The sequence below is a fragment of the Scyliorhinus canicula genome, chromosome 18 (genome assembly GCF_902713615.1).
Source record: "Scyliorhinus canicula chromosome 18, sScyCan1.1, whole genome shotgun sequence".
Taxonomy (NCBI): Eukaryota; Metazoa; Chordata; class Chondrichthyes; order Carcharhiniformes; family Scyliorhinidae; genus Scyliorhinus; species Scyliorhinus canicula.
The window spans coordinates 101,930,116-101,947,545 of NC_052163.1; the positions used below are offsets into that span (position 1 = coordinate 101,930,116).

The following is a 17,430-nucleotide window of genomic DNA, read 5'->3' on the forward strand; positions in this document are numbered from 1 at the left end:
GATTATGAGGAACCCAACTGCCCAGCTACACAACGACAAGATAACATGCTCAGAAAGACAAAACCGTGGCAGCATGTGATGCAGTGGTCAGCACTGGGGCTACGGCACTGAGGACCCGGGTTCGAATCCCGGCCCTGGGTCACTGTCCGTGTGGAGTTTGCACATTCTCCCCGTGTCTGCCTGGGTTTCACCCCCACAACCCAAAGATGTGCAGGTTAGGTGGATTGGCCATGCTAAATTGCCCCTTAATTGGGAAAAGAAATTGGGTACTCTAAATTTAAAAAAAAAAGACAAAACCAATTATAAAAATCAACTTGAGACTTATTCTGGGAAAAGGCGGAAGCATGCTCAGACTGAACAATCTAAATTGTGACACTTTTTCCCTGTATATTCTCATCCGTTTATCCTTCAGCATAAATTCGATAACTTTTCCTAGCACTGGGGTGATCTATACATTCCTGAGATATGCCCAGATCCCTTTAAGCTCTACAATTTCTGTTCTCTCGTCCTACCCTTGAGCCAAGGAATCTGAAAGAGATTTATAGAAGTGATTCCATCCACAAATCCTTAGTTATCTACAACTCTAAAATGAATCCTATCTGGCTAATGGATTTAGACATTCGAATCTTGTCACCAATTTAAAAAAAATATTCATTCAAGGGTGACGGACATCGCTGGCTCGGCCAATATTTATTTCCCATCCCAACTGTCTTTTAGAAGGTGATGGTGAGCTGCCTTCTCGAACTGCTGCACTCCATGCGGTGTCGGCACATCCACTGAGGTTATTTGTCACATTCCTTTGAGACAGTTTAGCGGTTGGATAGGTTGCTTGCTAGCCCATTTCAGAGGGCATTTAAGAGTCAGCCACGTTGCTGTGGGCTGGAGTCACATATAGCCCAGGTAAGGATGGCAGATTTCCTTCACTCAAGGACAATAGTGAAGCAGATGGGTTTTTATGAAAATCCACAATGGTTTCATGGTCATCAATAGAATCTTAATTCCAGATTTTAAAATTGAATTCAAGTTCAATTAATTTAATTTAAACGCCGGTTTCTGGAGAATTACCCTGGGTTTCTGGATTACCATCCCAGCGGCAATACCACTGGGCAACCCACTCCCGATTATCGAGCTGCCAATTTTGTTGCAATGAAAATTCTAGTACACATCTCATGTGGCCAATTCTAGAAGACCTAGTTTGCTGCAATCTTTGTACTATCCTCCTCCTTTATAAAGGTGGAACTAAAGAACATATTTAACTTGCAGGACGGTTCGTGTGGAGTTTGCACATTCTCCCCATGTCTGCGTCGGTTTCACCCCCACCCCCCCCCACTCCCAACCCAAAGATGTGCAGGTTAGGTGGATTGGCCACGATAAATTGCCCCTTAACTGGAGAAAAAATAATTGGGTACTCTAAATTTATTTAAAGAAAACTTGCAGGAAAGTGTTAGTGCAGGGAATTCATTTTGAGATGTTGATGGCTTCGCTTGATGTGCGTGAAAGGAGCCAATTTATGATGGGACATCAACCGGAGTTGCGGTGACATCTGACATTATGTACATGTGCCCATTATCATCCCAGGACCTACTTTTAAAGGCCCTACCAATCCTACATTACAGAGGAAATCTGTCTTTACACCTCCCAATTCATAAATTACAGGATCAAAATTTATGGAAATTCATGAAGGACATTAAGTAAGGATCTTCAAATGCAATGTAAATGTTCGAATTATATCAGAAGTAAAAATGGTGGAATAGAAGATACCTGTATATGCATCTGCGTGAGGAAATTTGTAGACAACCAAAGCCACTATTAAAATTATCAGAGGGGCATGAGAAAGAGCAATGCAGATAGGGTTGGATAATGAAGCTTTTTTCAGTTAAATCAGAAGCCAGAAAATGATCCTGAACCTTGGGGGTTACAACATCTCCCCCCCCCCCCCCCCCCCCCCCCCCAAAAGTCTCTAAGTCCCTCTGTTGTAGGGAGTGGTGGAGATGGTCTTCTTCGTTTTGCCCACGGTTGCGCCTCCAGCTGTTGTGGGGCTGGGCATGTGCCAGGGAATGTCGTTTTTGCATGTATTGTTTGGGAGGGGCACCATCGGCAACCTTTCCCTGCTGATGCCATCGTCCAAAAACCCAGATGTCTCAGTCTCCACGTTGGATCCGGAATCCACCACTTCACGTATCTCAGTGTCGGGGCCCCCAGGGGATGATGCTCCTAGGCCCCCTTGTGCCAGGTCGGCAGGGCTAGAAGACAGTTCCTTCAGTGGGGTTTGTTCTGATGCTGGCTCCCTGCTCCAGAGATGGTCTAGGTCCCTCGGCACTGTCCGATCCCGTATTTGTATCGAGCACGATACTGGTCCAGTCTGTTTTGCCATGGTCCCTGGAATCCACCAGGCACAAAGTTCTGGACATATATTGTGTCCCCTGGTCAGAAACCCCTGGTTTGCATCTGCCTGCTTCAGAACTGCCTCTGAAGGTCTCAACTCTTTTCTACTTTCCCGCTAATATCGGGAAACATTAGGCTAAGGCGGGTTCGGAGCCTCCGGCACAGAAACAATTCAGTCGGTGCCACTGGTTAGTACCATGCGGTGAGGTCCGTTAGCTGAACAAAATGCACGCCAGCCTCATTTTCACAAATCCTGTGGCCTGTTTCCTCATATCCTTCTTGAAAGTCTGCACTGCTCGTTCAGCTAGACCATTTGAGAAAGGGTGATATGGGGCCATCCAGATATGCTTCACTCAGTTTGTTTCTGTGACGCGTGCAAACTTCTCGCTGGTGAACGGGGTATCATTGTCTATGACTAATACCTCTGGGATGCCATGGGTACTGAAGGAGAGTCGATGGCAGCCTTTGAAGTGGTGGATGACATTCAATGGACGTCTCGCCATTTGGAATGGGCGTCCACTTTCAGCAAGAACATCGAGCCTTGAAATGGTCCGGCAAAATCTGCACGTAGGCGCACCCGAGGCCGGCCCGGCCATATCCATGGGTGGAGTTATGGGGCCAGGCGGAAGCTTCTGATGCTCCTGACATGTGATGCATTGCTGGGCCAGTCACTCTATCTCAATATCCAGGTCTGGCCATTATCTGTAGCTACTGGCTAGCATTTTCTGCTGAATTTAGGGCCTAATACTGTATCTGGGCAGATGCTATTGGCAGAATTGCCTTGTCCTCTTTAAACAATCTGAACAGTGGCTTGTGGCCTGTTATGATGGTGCACTGACACCTATACACATACTGGTGAAATTTCTTCACGGCAAAGATGACAGCCAGCCCTTCTTTCTCATTCTGGCATAGTTGCGCTCCGCAGTGACCAAAGTCCACGATGCATAGGCAATTAGCCACTCCTGTCCACCGCCCATGTGGTGGGATAACACCGCCCTGGTTCCACACAGAGAGGCATCATGAATGACCAAAAAGGCTTTGAGGGGACAACAGCTACCTCTTCACCCTGGTGAAAGCTTCTTCCTACAGCGTTCTCCAAGCCCATCATTGATGTTTCTTCAGTAGTGCGTGCTGTGATGTGAGGACAGTCACCAGGTTAGGGATAAATTTTGTGTAATAATTCCCGAGTCCTAAGAATGACTGCAATTCAGTCGCGTTCTCTGGCATGGGAGCTTGTTTGATTGCTCGCACCTTCTCCTCTACTGGGTGTCGGCCGTCTCGGTCGACACGATACCCTAAGTACGTGACCTCTGTTGTGTTAAGCTGCTTTGGGTAACACAAGCTGCTTCCTTGTTGTAGTCTCTACGAAAGGATGCTCCAGGCTATGAAATGAGTTCAACGTGTTTATTGAACTATTAACACAGTTCTTAAATGAGTTCGACACTCTGCTAATCTACCTCTCTAGTAACTCGGGCTAACTATTCCAGCTTGCTCTTAGGCACGTGCTGGGGTGTGATGCTGCTGATCAACCCTGTATAACCTCTCTAGATGTCTGTGGAAAGAGACAGAGCCTGTGTGCCCTGTCCTTTTATATGGGTTGTGTAGTGCCCCCTTGTGGTACTGCCACCTCTGGGTGTCCTGATTACCCATTGGTTATGTCCTGTTCTAATGATCCATTGGTTGTATGTCTGCATGTCATGACATCTCTGGTGTTCCCTCTAGTGGTTACTTAGTTGTAGTGTATTTACATTAACCCCTTCTGTATATACAGTGATGCATATCACTACAACCTCTTTGGAGTATAAAACGCATTTTTCCCTCTTAAGGCGAACAAGTATCGCAGAAAACCGACGGAGAATTCCTCCAAGTTGCTCAGGTGCTCCTTTCCAGGGGCTCCGGTGGACAGGACATTATCCAAGTAGACTGCCACTCGCGGCAGTCCTCGCAGAATGTTCTCCATGACTCTGCAAAAAGTCACAAGCCAATGACACTCCAAATGGCAACCTTGTGCATTCATAGAGGCCTATGTAGGTACTAATGGTCACAAATTTTCTGCAACCTGTGTTGAGTGGAGGTTCGTGTGATTCATGTCAAGTTTAGAAAAAGTGCTCTGCAGCCATCTTGGCGCAGTTGTCCTCTATTGGTGGCATCGGATAACTGTCCAAATGAGAGGCCTTGTTTACTGTTAGCTTATAATCCCTGAACCAGCGGACGTTTTTGTCTGGCCTCAGTACCATGACTACAGGCGCTGCCCAATCTACAAATTGTACCAGTCAGATGATTCCTAGGCTTTCCAAGCAGTTCAGTTCATCCTCTACCTCGTCAGCAATGCGTAGGGAGCTGGAGGGCCGTGAAGTACTTTGGTTGGGACTCAGGGTCTACGTGTATCCTGGCCATGGCACCTTTGATTTTACCCAGGTACTCCTGCAAAACCTCCAGATACTTCCCCAGGAATCCCCCAATGCCCGTTGTAAAATATGTTGCCAGCCTAAATGGAGAGTCTGTAGCCTATCACAGCCCAGCAAACTCGGGTTGCTCGAGGTGAAAGGTCCTGATTCCAGGTGGGTGCCTCCCTCCACCTGGGCGAGTCATACTGGCTGACCCAGTATTGCCGGCACCTGCGATTTCTCCGACCACAGGTGCTGCACCTCCTGCGAATCTTCCTCAAGTGGCTCTGGGGAGCTGTCTCGCCTGGCTGCCACAGCCCTTGACCAACAGACCTGGCCCGGTGGTGTTTGGGCAAGGGCGAGGTCCCAGAGGTCAAAATGTGAAAAAGGTTTGTAAATATAGACTAAAAAAATAGGTCAAAGAAACCTTTAGATAAGGGTAATGGGGATATGCATGGCAGGTGTCTGTCAGCGTGAAAATTTGGGTAGTTTGAAGAACAAGATGATCATACACAGCTAACACTGGGATTAAAAAATCAGGAAACTGTACCTCCTCAACCAAAGATTTTCCAAAGATGGAAAAAGGAAAAGAAAATTGATGGCAGGACCAGAAAGACAGAAACGATTGATGATAGGGGGGACGGGGGACACACACACACCAGTTTGGTGAATATCTGAGGGTGTAAAAGAGCTGCAGAAAGCTGAGGGGTGGCAGCTTACAGACAGGAAGATACTACAAAATTGGGGCCTAATGGTTCAAACGAACCTGTCAATAGATTTAGTCTCATTCCCTTGGAGCCATTACTACCTCAGGACTGTTCGGCTCAGCTCCTCTCAATTGTGCCAGATCTCAGGAATCGTCAATAACATCAAACTTGCGGGTTTTATCAAAATCGTAAGAATCTTTCCCCCACCCCATCCTGGTACTGCCAGGCCGCCAAGTGCCCTTCCAAATGTTCCCAGATTTGACCCATTTACATAGTCAAAAGCCACTGGGCGGTATTCCCCAGTCCGCCAGCCGCGTTTTCCTGGGTGCCGTGCCCTCGCCGGCAGCGGGATTCTTCGCTCCCGCCACCTGCTAATGGTATTTGCCATTGTGGCCACGCACGTCGCCAGGAAACCCACGGGCGTGGGTGGGCTGTCAGCGCAACGGAGAACCCTTCCGGCGGAGAATCTAGCTGACTGTTCCTATAAAGCTTCCAACACACTCTGAGCAGCCCTGCGAGAAGAATAAGAAAGATTGTTCCATCACAGAAAGATTATGCATATAAAAACATGTTGCACTAGTCTCAGAGAGTTTTGAAGCTGACATTTCTGAGAATGGATATTATCAGATAAGAATGTTGCTGCCATTGGCAGCAATAAGCAACTGGGAATAACACTGACAAATTATTAACACTTGTGCATATGCAATGTATTTATTTTTTGCACCAAGCCAATGCTGTAAAACAAATGAACTAGGAATATTAAAAACAAAAATTCTGTTTGGAATGGGAGACAGCGAAAGGCGTAAAAAAACTTAACCCAAGAACTGAACATGCTCTATCACATTTTCCATTTGGTTTCTTAAGTTTCAATTAACTTTCTCTGTTTGTTCAAATCATTGAATAGTGGAGGTTTTTCAGCTTTTCCTTTTATACACAGGGTGAAAAGGAGACACATTTTGTACTCGCGTTGAGGGATTTCAGTGGAACATTTTAACTCTGGTTCTGTTCAGTAATTGCAGAAAATAATAAGTGTCCCATGACTATGCCCAATAATGTTCCTGAACATCAAACTCACTAAAATGCCCCCATTGTGCCACACCGACAAATCTGTGCCCCACATGTCTCGATCTGATTCCGAGCGAGTGAAATTATCAATTCAATATCCGTTTCTGCTTCCTTTCTGGAATCCTGGACTCACTCATAATTGGTCCATCTGCTCAACCTGATTTTACGTTGGATTCATCAGCACCAGAGAGAAACTTTCCAAGGCATTTATTCAGGGCCTTCGCAGTATGCTGCTTCTTGCGTTGGTAGTCAATTAATGGCCTGGAGACAGGCTTGTAGTCTTTAGGCAGATGTTGGCAGCTGGAAGGACAATCAAGGTCCCTGCACCTTGAAAGGAGCAGCAGGTTGCAATGTGAGGGAAGTAATGGAAAGGGTATTTCAAAACGGAGGCCCCTTTTCCCCAACTCCTTAAATCTTTAATTAACAAGTGTAGATTCATTTTGAATTGTGAATCATTAAAGGGCTGAGATGATGTCTGGAATGATGTTGTGGTGGCACAGTGGCACAGTGGTTAGCACTGCTGCCTCACAGTACCAGGAATCTGGATTCAATTCTGGCTTTGGGTGACTGTGTGGAGTTTGCACGTTCTCCCCGTGTCTGCGTGGGATTTCTCTGGGTGTTCCGGCTTCTGCGCACAGTCCAAAGATGGGCAGGTTAGGTGGATTGGCCATACTAAATTTCCTGTGGTGCCCAAAGATGTGACGTTAGGTGGGGTTACAGGGGTGCGGTATTGGAGTGAGCATGGGTGGGGTACTCTTTCGGAGGATCGGTGCAGACCCGATGGACTGAATGGCTTCCTTCTGCACTGTAGAGATTCCATGAAATGGACCAATCAGCAGACCTGTAACAAAAGTGTTTGGCTGACAGGCCATGCGAGGGAGCTCTGTCCAATCAGAGGCGTATGTCCAAACTCCAGCAATTTCAAATCCAGGGAGCAGTTAGTGACAGGGAGCAAAGACAGGTCGACAGATATCGGGTCAAACACATACACGCTAGTACAATGGGCTAGCCCCAACCGGCAGAGACAGAGAACAGTGCTTAAGAGGAAATCCTTCAAGTCTTTCAGCACCATGCTGCAAGTGGCAGGCAGTAGCAGCAGCCAATGAGAGAGTAAGAGCCGTGGGCGAGGAACGACGACAAGTTCCAGGCACAGAGGCTGTAACGTTGGCCTGGAATGGGCAAAGCTGCACCTCCCTTCACTGAATCCCCAATATTCCCTGACCCCCACTAGCCCCTCACTTTAAATGCAGTTACATTGATCCCGATCTGCACCTACAATTATAAAACTAAAACCTGCAAAAACCAATGCATACAGAGCCAATTATGCCAGTTTGGACACAGGCGTTTCACTCTTTTGATTATTACATCACTGTTTACGACAATTAAGATGTCATCACATGACCGCCTACTGTCAACCGCCCTTTCCAGACTCCTGTCATTGGTCTCCTAACATGCCAATCACAGAGTCCCGCCTTCCCAAGGCTTTTCAATATGTGGTGGACTTTTGAAAATCTGGTCAGCCTATCAGACCCTGACTTTGCCTGAGGCCAGAAAGCCAGCCTCATGATGCTGAAGACAAAAGGTCAGGTTACCAACCTGCTGGTATCCATGTAGAAGAATCTCTGCAGTGCAGAAGGATGCCATTCGGCCCATTAAGTCGACACCCACTCTACCTAGGCCTACTGCGCCACCCTATCCTCACCACCTAACCAACGTATCATTTCGGACACTAAGGGGAAATTTAGCATGGCCAATCCACCTAACCTGCACATCTTTGGCCCGTGGGAGTAAACTGGAGCACCCGGAGGAAACCCACGCAGATACGGGGAGAAAGTGCAAACTCCACACGGACAATCACCCAAGGCCAGAATTGAACCCGGGTTCCTGGGGCTGTGAGGCAGCGGTGCCACCATGCTGCCCTTAAATCCGCTATTATGATTTGCCTGCTGTAGGTGATCAGACCTCACTGTGGCAGACAAACAGCACATGCAGAGGCTCAGATATACCAGTGTCGTTGCGGTGACAGGCTGGAACAAACACAAGATGCATGCAAAGGCCTGACCATCCATTATGGTCAATGGTTCTCAATGGTTCTTCAGAGATTCATAGAACATAAAACATAACAGCGCAGTACAGGCCCTTCGGCCTTCGATGTTGCGCCGTCCTGTGAAACCCTTCTAAAGTCCCTCTACACTATTCCCTGATCATCCATATGCCTATCCAATGACCTGAGTTACCTGGCATTGGATGAAATGAAAGATGCCAGGCAGATCAGCTGGCAAAACACCATTGGCATCACCTGCTTATTTACCAGCAAGGGTACTTACAGGTGTGTAAGTAGTACCTATCTCATTGTGACCATAGGAACGGTGTGAAGAGGTTCTGGGTCAGGATCCAGCAGATCCAGCGTTGTGCAGTCTTGGTGCTGCATGAACATATATTGTTGACATCTATCCAGTCACTCATGGTTTGAGATGTTTCTCGAGTATTTTTGTTGAAAATCTCTCCCTTTGACCTTCTCTATTCAATTATCCCACCACCTTTATTTTAATAAAAATGTGGGGCGGGATTCTTCAATAATGGGGCTATGTCCCCACGCCTGCGAGAAAACGCGCGCGACTCACTCTGGACTTACATGGAGAAGGTTCAAGGTGATTGTCTGATTTTCTGGGGGCTAGCAGGGCCCTGGAGTGTTCCTCGCAGCCCTGGCTGCCGATATGGGGCCCTGCATTCCAGTTGGGGGTCCGCGCATGCGCATGGGGTGGCCTGTGTCAGCCGCCCCGCACGAGATGGCCGACACCAAGAAGATAGGCTCCACCCAGATCGCACGTGCCCGCTGATCGGTGGCGCCCGATTGGTAGCCTGGCTGTCCTGGAGGCCCCCCAGGGCGGCTGCAGACTGAGACCGCAATGGTCATGCCGAATGCCCACCGGGTGGAACAATGAGAGAACAACGCCGGCGGGACCTCGGCCAGCTGCACTTGGTGAATCGCCACGGGGGCCACTTTCAATGGCATCCATCGGGCACCACGTCAACTGTATGCGCGCAATTGACAGTGGTGTCAGACCTAATGTCGGGTTTGATGCCCATTCTCTGCCCCCGTTCTGAGCGCGATTTTGGCGTGGACACTGGGAGAATCCTGCCCATGGTTTCCCTGTCATCACTTGAATGCTCTATGCATTTGCAAATTAACTGACCAATAGGGAGCATAAATTCAACTAAGACATTGTCAATTGGGTGAGGTTAACCTGAACCTAATCTTTTAGGCTTGACTTGCACCAGTATTTTAAAGCCAGTCCCTTGGTGTCAGATCTTTTTTGGTCTGCACTTTTAACATGTTCCATAAGACAGCTGGACCCATTCACAGTCCTGACGTTTCAGTCATTTAAAAAGAGAGAGCATACTAAATGTCCATCCAATAATCACAAGACATTGTAATCAGATACAAAACACATTTTGTTTCTGGCACAGATGCAATTATGGCTCCCAATCAAGCCCATTTCAGATCGCTGAACAACATACATTTGACTTGATTTATAAATCCTGACATTGGTCAGAGTCATAAATCGGCCAGGATGAATTTCTTTCCCTCTTAATTAGATAAAATACTTCTGGTAAAATCTTTGACAAGGTGCGCTTTCATTGTGTCAGTAAGCCCATTTCTCATGCATCAAATGAACAATTAAAACAATAAAAAAATACATCGATGGCTGAGCTTGTACAGGCAGAGTATAAACTGACCCATATAGACCAAAGGGGCCCAGGACCAACCCCTGGCTCATGCATAGTGAATAAATTTCAGAGGGGGAATTAACAAACTTCACTTACTTCTAAACACTTTTGATGGGTTCATTTTGAAGCACTCTTGTGGTCCCCCCACATGCATTGGAAACACCCATTTCAATGGCTGCCTGTAGCCTTAGATGCTCTTATTGTCCCTCTGGTATTTGCAGCTGCACTGTCCCTAATTAGCCTATTCATTGGTCATCTCTGGGAAAATCGAGAAGGTGTGTGGGCCTCAGGCACCAATAGGAATCAAGACTTGCGTATGGCCTTGACACCTGCTGAAAAATACAGCCCCCAGTGAGAGTCCTACAGAAGGCAAGGAAATTAATTCACTTCACATCCAAGTAGCATTCTGAGTTACTGGAAAGACAAGTTACAAAAGGTTTTCGACAGCTGTTTGTCTCTATTATAATGAAAAAGGAAGCACTGCTAACCCCTGGTTCTTGGGAATGAGATGGGCCAAGTGGATCAAGTGTCAGTAGGGGAGGGTGATCGTTGTATCATAAGGTTCAGGTTGCCTATGGAAAAGAACAAGGAGCAATCCAGAATAAGAATAATTAACTGGAGGAAAGTCAACTTCAAAGGATAGGAATAGATCTGGACCAGGTAAATTGGGATCAATGACTGGCAGGCAAAACGGTAACTGCACAATGACCACCTTTAAAGAAAAAATAGTTCAGCACAGTCAAAGTATTCTCCCACAAAGGCGAAATATAGAGCAAAGAAATCCAGAGCTCCTTGGATTCTGAAAGAAATTGAGATTAAAAAGAAGAAAAAATGTGCTTTCAACAGATGTCAGGTTGATAAAACAACCGAGAATCAGGCTGACTATAAAAAGTTCAGAATGGAAGTGAAAAAGCAAATAAGAGAAGCAAAGAGAGGCTATGAAAAGATATTGGCAGCTAACATGAACGGTTATCACAAAGTCTTTTTTGAGTATATAAATAATAAAACGGTCGTAAATGGAGGAGTGGGGAAAGATGGGGAACCAAGAAAACATATGAAATACCCTCCTTCATTGGCAGAGGTATAGAATATAAAAATAAAGATATAGGGCGCGATTCTCCGCTCCCCACGCCGGGAGGGAGAATCGCGGGAGGGCCCCCCCCTGACTAATTTCACGTCCCCCTGGCGCCCCCCCACGATTCTCCCAACCCCCGCTCGGAAGAATTGCCGCTTGCCGGTTTTCATGGCGACCGGCGATTCTCTGACCTGGATGGGCCGAGCGGCCTGCCGTTCGCGACCGTTTCACGATGGCAGCAACCATACCTGGTCGCTGCCATTGTGAAATCGCCGTGAGATGCCCGTTTTGGGGGTTGTAGGGGGCCTGGTGGGGAATGAGCACCACAACTGTGCTCAGGAGGGCACAGGCCCGGGATCGGTGCCCACCGATCATCGGGCCGGCGTCTAAATCGGATGCACTATTTCCCCTCCGTCGCCCCGCAAGATCAAGCCGCCACGTCTTGCGGGTGTGGGGAAAGATGGCCACCGCACATGCGCGGGTTCAAGCTGTCAGTCATCGTGACGTCAGCCGCGCATGCGTGGGTTGGAGCTGGCCAACCTGTGCATGCGCGGCTGACGTCACATAGGTGCCGCCGTCGTGTCACTCTCGGCGTGCCGCCCGGTGGCCGAGGGTTACGGAGCGCCGCTCCTAGCCCCGCTGGGAGGGGAGAATAGGGGGCGAGGATCGGCCTCCGAGGCCGTCGTGAAACTCGGCCGAGTTCATGACGGTATCCCAATTTTTCCCGGGAGCGGATAATTCCGCCCATAGCATTGGAATTGAATAAAACACTGGTGAGGCCACAACTAGAGTATTGTGTGTAGTTCTGTCACCACATTACAGGAAGGACGTAATTGCTCTGGAGAGAGTGCAGAGGAGGTTTACAAGAATGTTGCCAGGGTTAGAAAAGTGCAGCTACAAGGAGAGATTGGATAGATTGGGGTTATTTTCCTTGGAACAAAGAAGACTGAAGGCTGACTTAATTGAGATGTACAAAATTATGAGAGGAAGAGATAGAGTGCTCAGGATTAAATTGTTTCCCTTGGTAGAGAATTCTAGAACCAAGGGACACAGATTCAAGATAAGTGGCAGAAGGTGTAGAGGGGACATGAGGAAGAAACATTTTACGCAGAGGGTCGTAGGAGTCTGGAAATCGCTGCCTGAGTTGGTGGTGAAGGCAAAGACCCGAAACTCTTTTAAAAAGTACCTGGATATGCACTTTATGTTCTGTAAGAGGCAGAATTAGGGACTGAATGCAGGAAGGTGGGATTAGAAAGGCACCTGGGTGTCCTCAGGCTAGCATGGACAAGATGGGCCGAATGCTGTAATTTTTCTATGGTTTCTATGAGAATTGCACATGGAGGAGGGGGTATACCTGAGGTATTAAAATAATACTTCACCAAGGAAGATGTTCCACAAGTCCTGGTGAAAGAGGAGGTAGCTCAGATTCTTGAAGGCATTAAAATTGATAAGGGGGTGTCAAATGACACTCCATTGGAAATTACGGCTCAATAATTCAGGACAAAATTAATAGGTGCTAATAGTCACAAAATGTGAGCTAATTAAGTAAAGTCAGCATGGATTTGTTAAGGGCAAATTGTGTTTTACAAATCTGCAGGTGATTTTTGAAAGGGTAACAGAGAGGGTTGATGAGGGCAATGCTGTTGATGTGGTGTACATGGACTTCCAAAAGGTATTTGATAAAATCCTGCACAACAGACTTGTGAGCAAAGTTACAGCTGATGGAATAGAAATGACAGTAGCAACATGGATAGAAAATTGGCTAAATGGCAGGAATGAAAGAGTTAAAGATGTGGTAATGAACTGTAATAATACCTCAATCAGCAGTCGGAGATCGGAAGTTCGGAGGCCAGGAATTGCAATCTCTGTTGGGGCAGTCCATTGGGCGGGGTGGGGAGGGGGGGGGGGTGTTTGGTGGGCTTCCCTTTGAGGGGGTACCTTGCTGAGAAGCTAACATTCCCCAGTTTGGGGGGGGGGAGAGGTCGATGTGTTTGTGGGGGAGGTGTCCTGTTTTATTTTTAAAGGGTGCCCTGACCTCAGACTAAATAGGGAAGAAACATTCCCGCTGGTTGTAGGATCAAGAATAAGAGGGTAAAGATTTAAGGTCATCGGCAGTAGAAGCAAGGAAGGCACGGGGAGCAACATTTTCACCGTGGTCAGGACTTGAATACTTCACCTGAGAGTGTAATGGGGACAGACTTAATTAAGGCATTTAAGAGGGAATTGAATTATTGTCTGACAGGGGAGAATGTGCAGAATTATAGGGGGAAGGGGGGAGTGGGTGGGGAGTGCAGGGGGCGGTGTGGGGGGGGGGGGGGGGAAGAGAATGGCACTGGGTGAATTGCTTATTTGGAGGGCCAGTGCCGACACAGGGGGCTGAATGGCCTTCTTCAGTGCTGTTACAATTCTGTGATTCTGAAGGGTTACCCAGTCAGCTGGATCATTAATTTTGTACTAAAGACGTTGACATTGTGATTCACGGGATCAAAAGTTCTTATGTGCTTCTGCTGCCACAACCAGTGTGCATGCGTCTTGCATTAGCATTTAAATTAAGACAAATCTGGTCCCATGCTGATTTTCATGTGTGTGGGCCAGAGTGCACTGACACCATTAGCCTCATCCCGAAAAAGTGCCTAAGCCAACAGGACAGTGGATAAGGTCTGCTTCACGAGTCCTCTTAAAACTTGTTTGTTACTTGATTGCCGGAATTTCCATTGTGTCTTGAAAAGACTGTGCATTCAACATTTTGTGTATATTTCTTTTGCGTCTCGAGTGCTGCCTTTATGCACAATCCTCACTTTTGCTGTGTTGCATTCGTACTGAATAGGCCAAATAGCTGTAGTAATCCATTATGAATGACGTTCAGTCTCCCCGGTGCCAGAGTAATGAATATCAATAAGCATGTGCAGACGATTTTAAAGAGCAAAGGCGAACCAGCCAGAGTTGTGGCTCATGCTGGAATCAATCACATAAAAATAAATCAAACTGCGGTCCAGCAGAGGGAGTTTCAGGAGTTGGGAATCCAGGTTAAAGAGCAGGACCTCGAGGGTACAAATCTGAGGATTCTTCTCGGTGCCATGGGCTGGTTATTATCTGACTGGTAAGATACATACATAGCTGGAAACATGAGCGGTGAATTTTTGTCTTCACTGCCTGGTTATCTGGCAAACCCTTCAAATAAACCCACTTGATTTTCAGTCCATTGAATTTCGACGATACGCAAACAATCAAAAGAGGAGATGATTAGGGGACAGACTGGACATGTTCCCATAATATCTAAACGGAAGGTCATGATGTTCCCGCAAGGAATGCTGCCAAAAACACTGTCATTTAGAATTATTCAGTCAGCAAACGCTACTCCCACTTACCATACTTCATCCAATTACAATATGCCACAAATGGGGGGCCTCACAAATAACACGTTCTCTGCTCTCATGCTGACCTGCTAGTTTGCTGCAATTATAGCGTTCACACTGTCCTCCTCCTCTGTCAACAGTTTCCCCTGGATCCAACAGGGCTCAGGTTGATGAGATACAAGCTTGTAGGCAAAGGTAAAAACAATATAGGTTTCCACCTAGTGACTAATTGATGGAACAAAAAACACAAGCACCCTTTGCCTGGGTTCAAATTAATACTGGGACATAGGCCTGCGCCCAAACAAATTGGAATGTGTTCTGCACAGGAGGAGTGCTTTTGAAAAACAATACTGTATACTCGAGGAAATGTCAACCATATGTAAAAGTAGACTCTGTGATTATTGCGTACAACAAGGCGCCGGCTGCGTGCAGACCCGGCCTACCAGATAGTGCCCCCCTTGTAACCTGCTCGCCACCCCTGGCCACACTCCACCAGTTCCCCAGCCCCTGCTGAAGCCCCCCCCCCACCCCCGCCAGCGGAATGCCTCCCCCCCCACCCCGACTGTGGCAGCGCTGGACACAGTCCGCAGCCGCCACACCAGGTTCCCTAAAAGTTGAGAGGACACATGTCCCACGCTGTCGGGACGTCGGCCCATCGGGGGCGGAGCATCGGGGAGGGCCTCAGGCGACATCCGAAAAACGGCGACACTCCCGATTTTGCCGTCATAACGGATTCTCCGGCCGATCGCCGAATACGATTTCGGCGTCGGCAATCGGAGAATGCAGCCCATGCCTTCATGTTAAAGTTTATCAGGGTTCAAAGCCCAAAACGAAAGTATATTCCTGGCGATGTAATGATTCAATTTCATTGCATACTGGTAAATAAATGCTTGAAGCATTTATATATTAAAGTTTTATTTTACTTTGTTCATATTATGTGACAGTTCATATCATGTGACAGTTCATATTATGCATGCTTATCAATCCCTCAAACATTCAGCGGGATTCTCCGTCGGCGGCAGCACATTCACGCCCGCGGATTTCCCGGCGGTGTGGGGATGCCCACAATGGGAAACCCCATTGGCTGACTGCCGGGATGGAGGATCCCGCAGTCGGCGGGGGCACGCTGCACCAGAAAATGGGTGTGGCGGGACGGAGAATCCCACCCAATATCCATGAAAAGGCCAATCCCATAATTTATGGCTTAAAAAGTTGGTCTGAAAATAATTGACATTTACATGAGTGAGTGTGAACAGCATGCAAGGCACCCTTGGTTTCAGAAAAATAGGGTAAAAGACATATTTTACGGGGGGGGGGGGAGGAACTATATTTGGAAGCCAAATTTTAAAATGTCTTTCTTTAACAGAATTCAGTTATTGTTAGGATAGATGACTGACCTGGTGAGAAGCACAGCGTTATCATGGTGAGCGATTCCATTGTCAGGGATAGCATTTCCATTACCATTGCGGGAAAGAATGGATTTCTGCCACTTACAAAAACTATCAAGTGATTTGCCAGCATGATGATTTATTTCCAAGTTCGGCTAAAATCAGAACAGAAAAGACAATATATTAATCAATATCTAACCCAAGCAATTCTTAAAAATGGAAATGCTACTTTTTGCAGTGATATTTACTTTCTATGACAGCTAAAATATACAAATAACCAGAATCAGAGTCCGAAAGAAAAACCATGGACAATATTTAATAAGGGTGACAGGGGCCTTGCCTACCACCTGGAGACCCCATTGTCACCTCTTCTCAGGAAAGCCAGTTGCATTAAATGCCAGGCATTTAACTGGGTGGCAGTGTTGTAATATGCTATTGAGGGATAGCAGCATGCCGTCACTAGAAGGGAAGTGTGTCATGTCATCCAGTCTCAGTTTTATTTTGGCCTGTGAACAGAACACTGCACGCACAGCTCCACTGCTGGTATCTTTAAGCTTTCTATCTTTGTATAAATGTTCTCATATGCCTGGTCTCAATAAATGAACCCTCAACATTTTCACCCAATCCTTTATGAATGATTAGTGCTTTTATGCAATTATAAAACACAAAATGGTGTTCAGCGGTGGTCCAACAGCGTGGTAGCAAAATTGAACACAGGTGAACAGCCTTAGATTGTGCTAAAAGCAGGAGATAATACTTGACGTTTTGGCCAGACCATAACGAGTACACAGTGTCAAGTGAGTGTTGAAATCACAGCGTGGTGACTGCACAGGAAAGCTTTGACACACAGGGTGGGATAATGTGAAAGAGCTGGTAAGCAGATAGATCCCTCATGGTGAGTAGGGCAGTGCATTGAGAGGACCACACTGGAAAAGGGCAGTGAACAGTGTGTGGACAAGATGTATAGTGAGGGAGGGAGAGTCCGACCAAAGCAACACACAAGAAAAGTCATTAAAATCAGGCCAGAGACGGTTGCGATTATAATGGGTGGAGGTTCGGAAACGTGAGCAAAGGAAGCTACAGCAACACTCATCCCAGGTAGTACAGAAGAAGGAAGGTCAAAGGGATATTGTCAAAATTTCCACAAAATTCCCCAAACTGAATTGGAAGGCCGCTGACCGACTATCCGAATTCAGAATGTTTAAACAGCATGCAAAGTTACAGGAGAATCGCCAGGGAGCGGTGTGAATCCCACCCCGACGCTCTGACACCAGCTGCCAAATTCTCCGGGGCCGGATTTCGGACAAGGGCGGGGAGCATGCCGCGCCGGTGGGG

The 17,430-nt window shown here is 47.1% G+C and overlaps 1 protein-coding gene across 1 annotated transcript in view; it reads right to left on the reverse strand.

The window, feature by feature from the left end:
• The window catches only part of LOC119953594 (A disintegrin and metalloproteinase with thrombospondin motifs 6-like), a 167,282-nt gene that overhangs the window by 96,193 nt on the left and 53,659 nt on the right, over positions 1-17,430 (reverse strand). Inside the window, exon 7 of the mRNA XM_038778003.1 lies at positions 16,105-16,250. Within this exon, the coding sequence (XP_038633931.1) occupies positions 16,105-16,250 (146 nt within the window). The remainder of the gene's footprint in view (positions 1-16,104; positions 16,251-17,430) is intronic.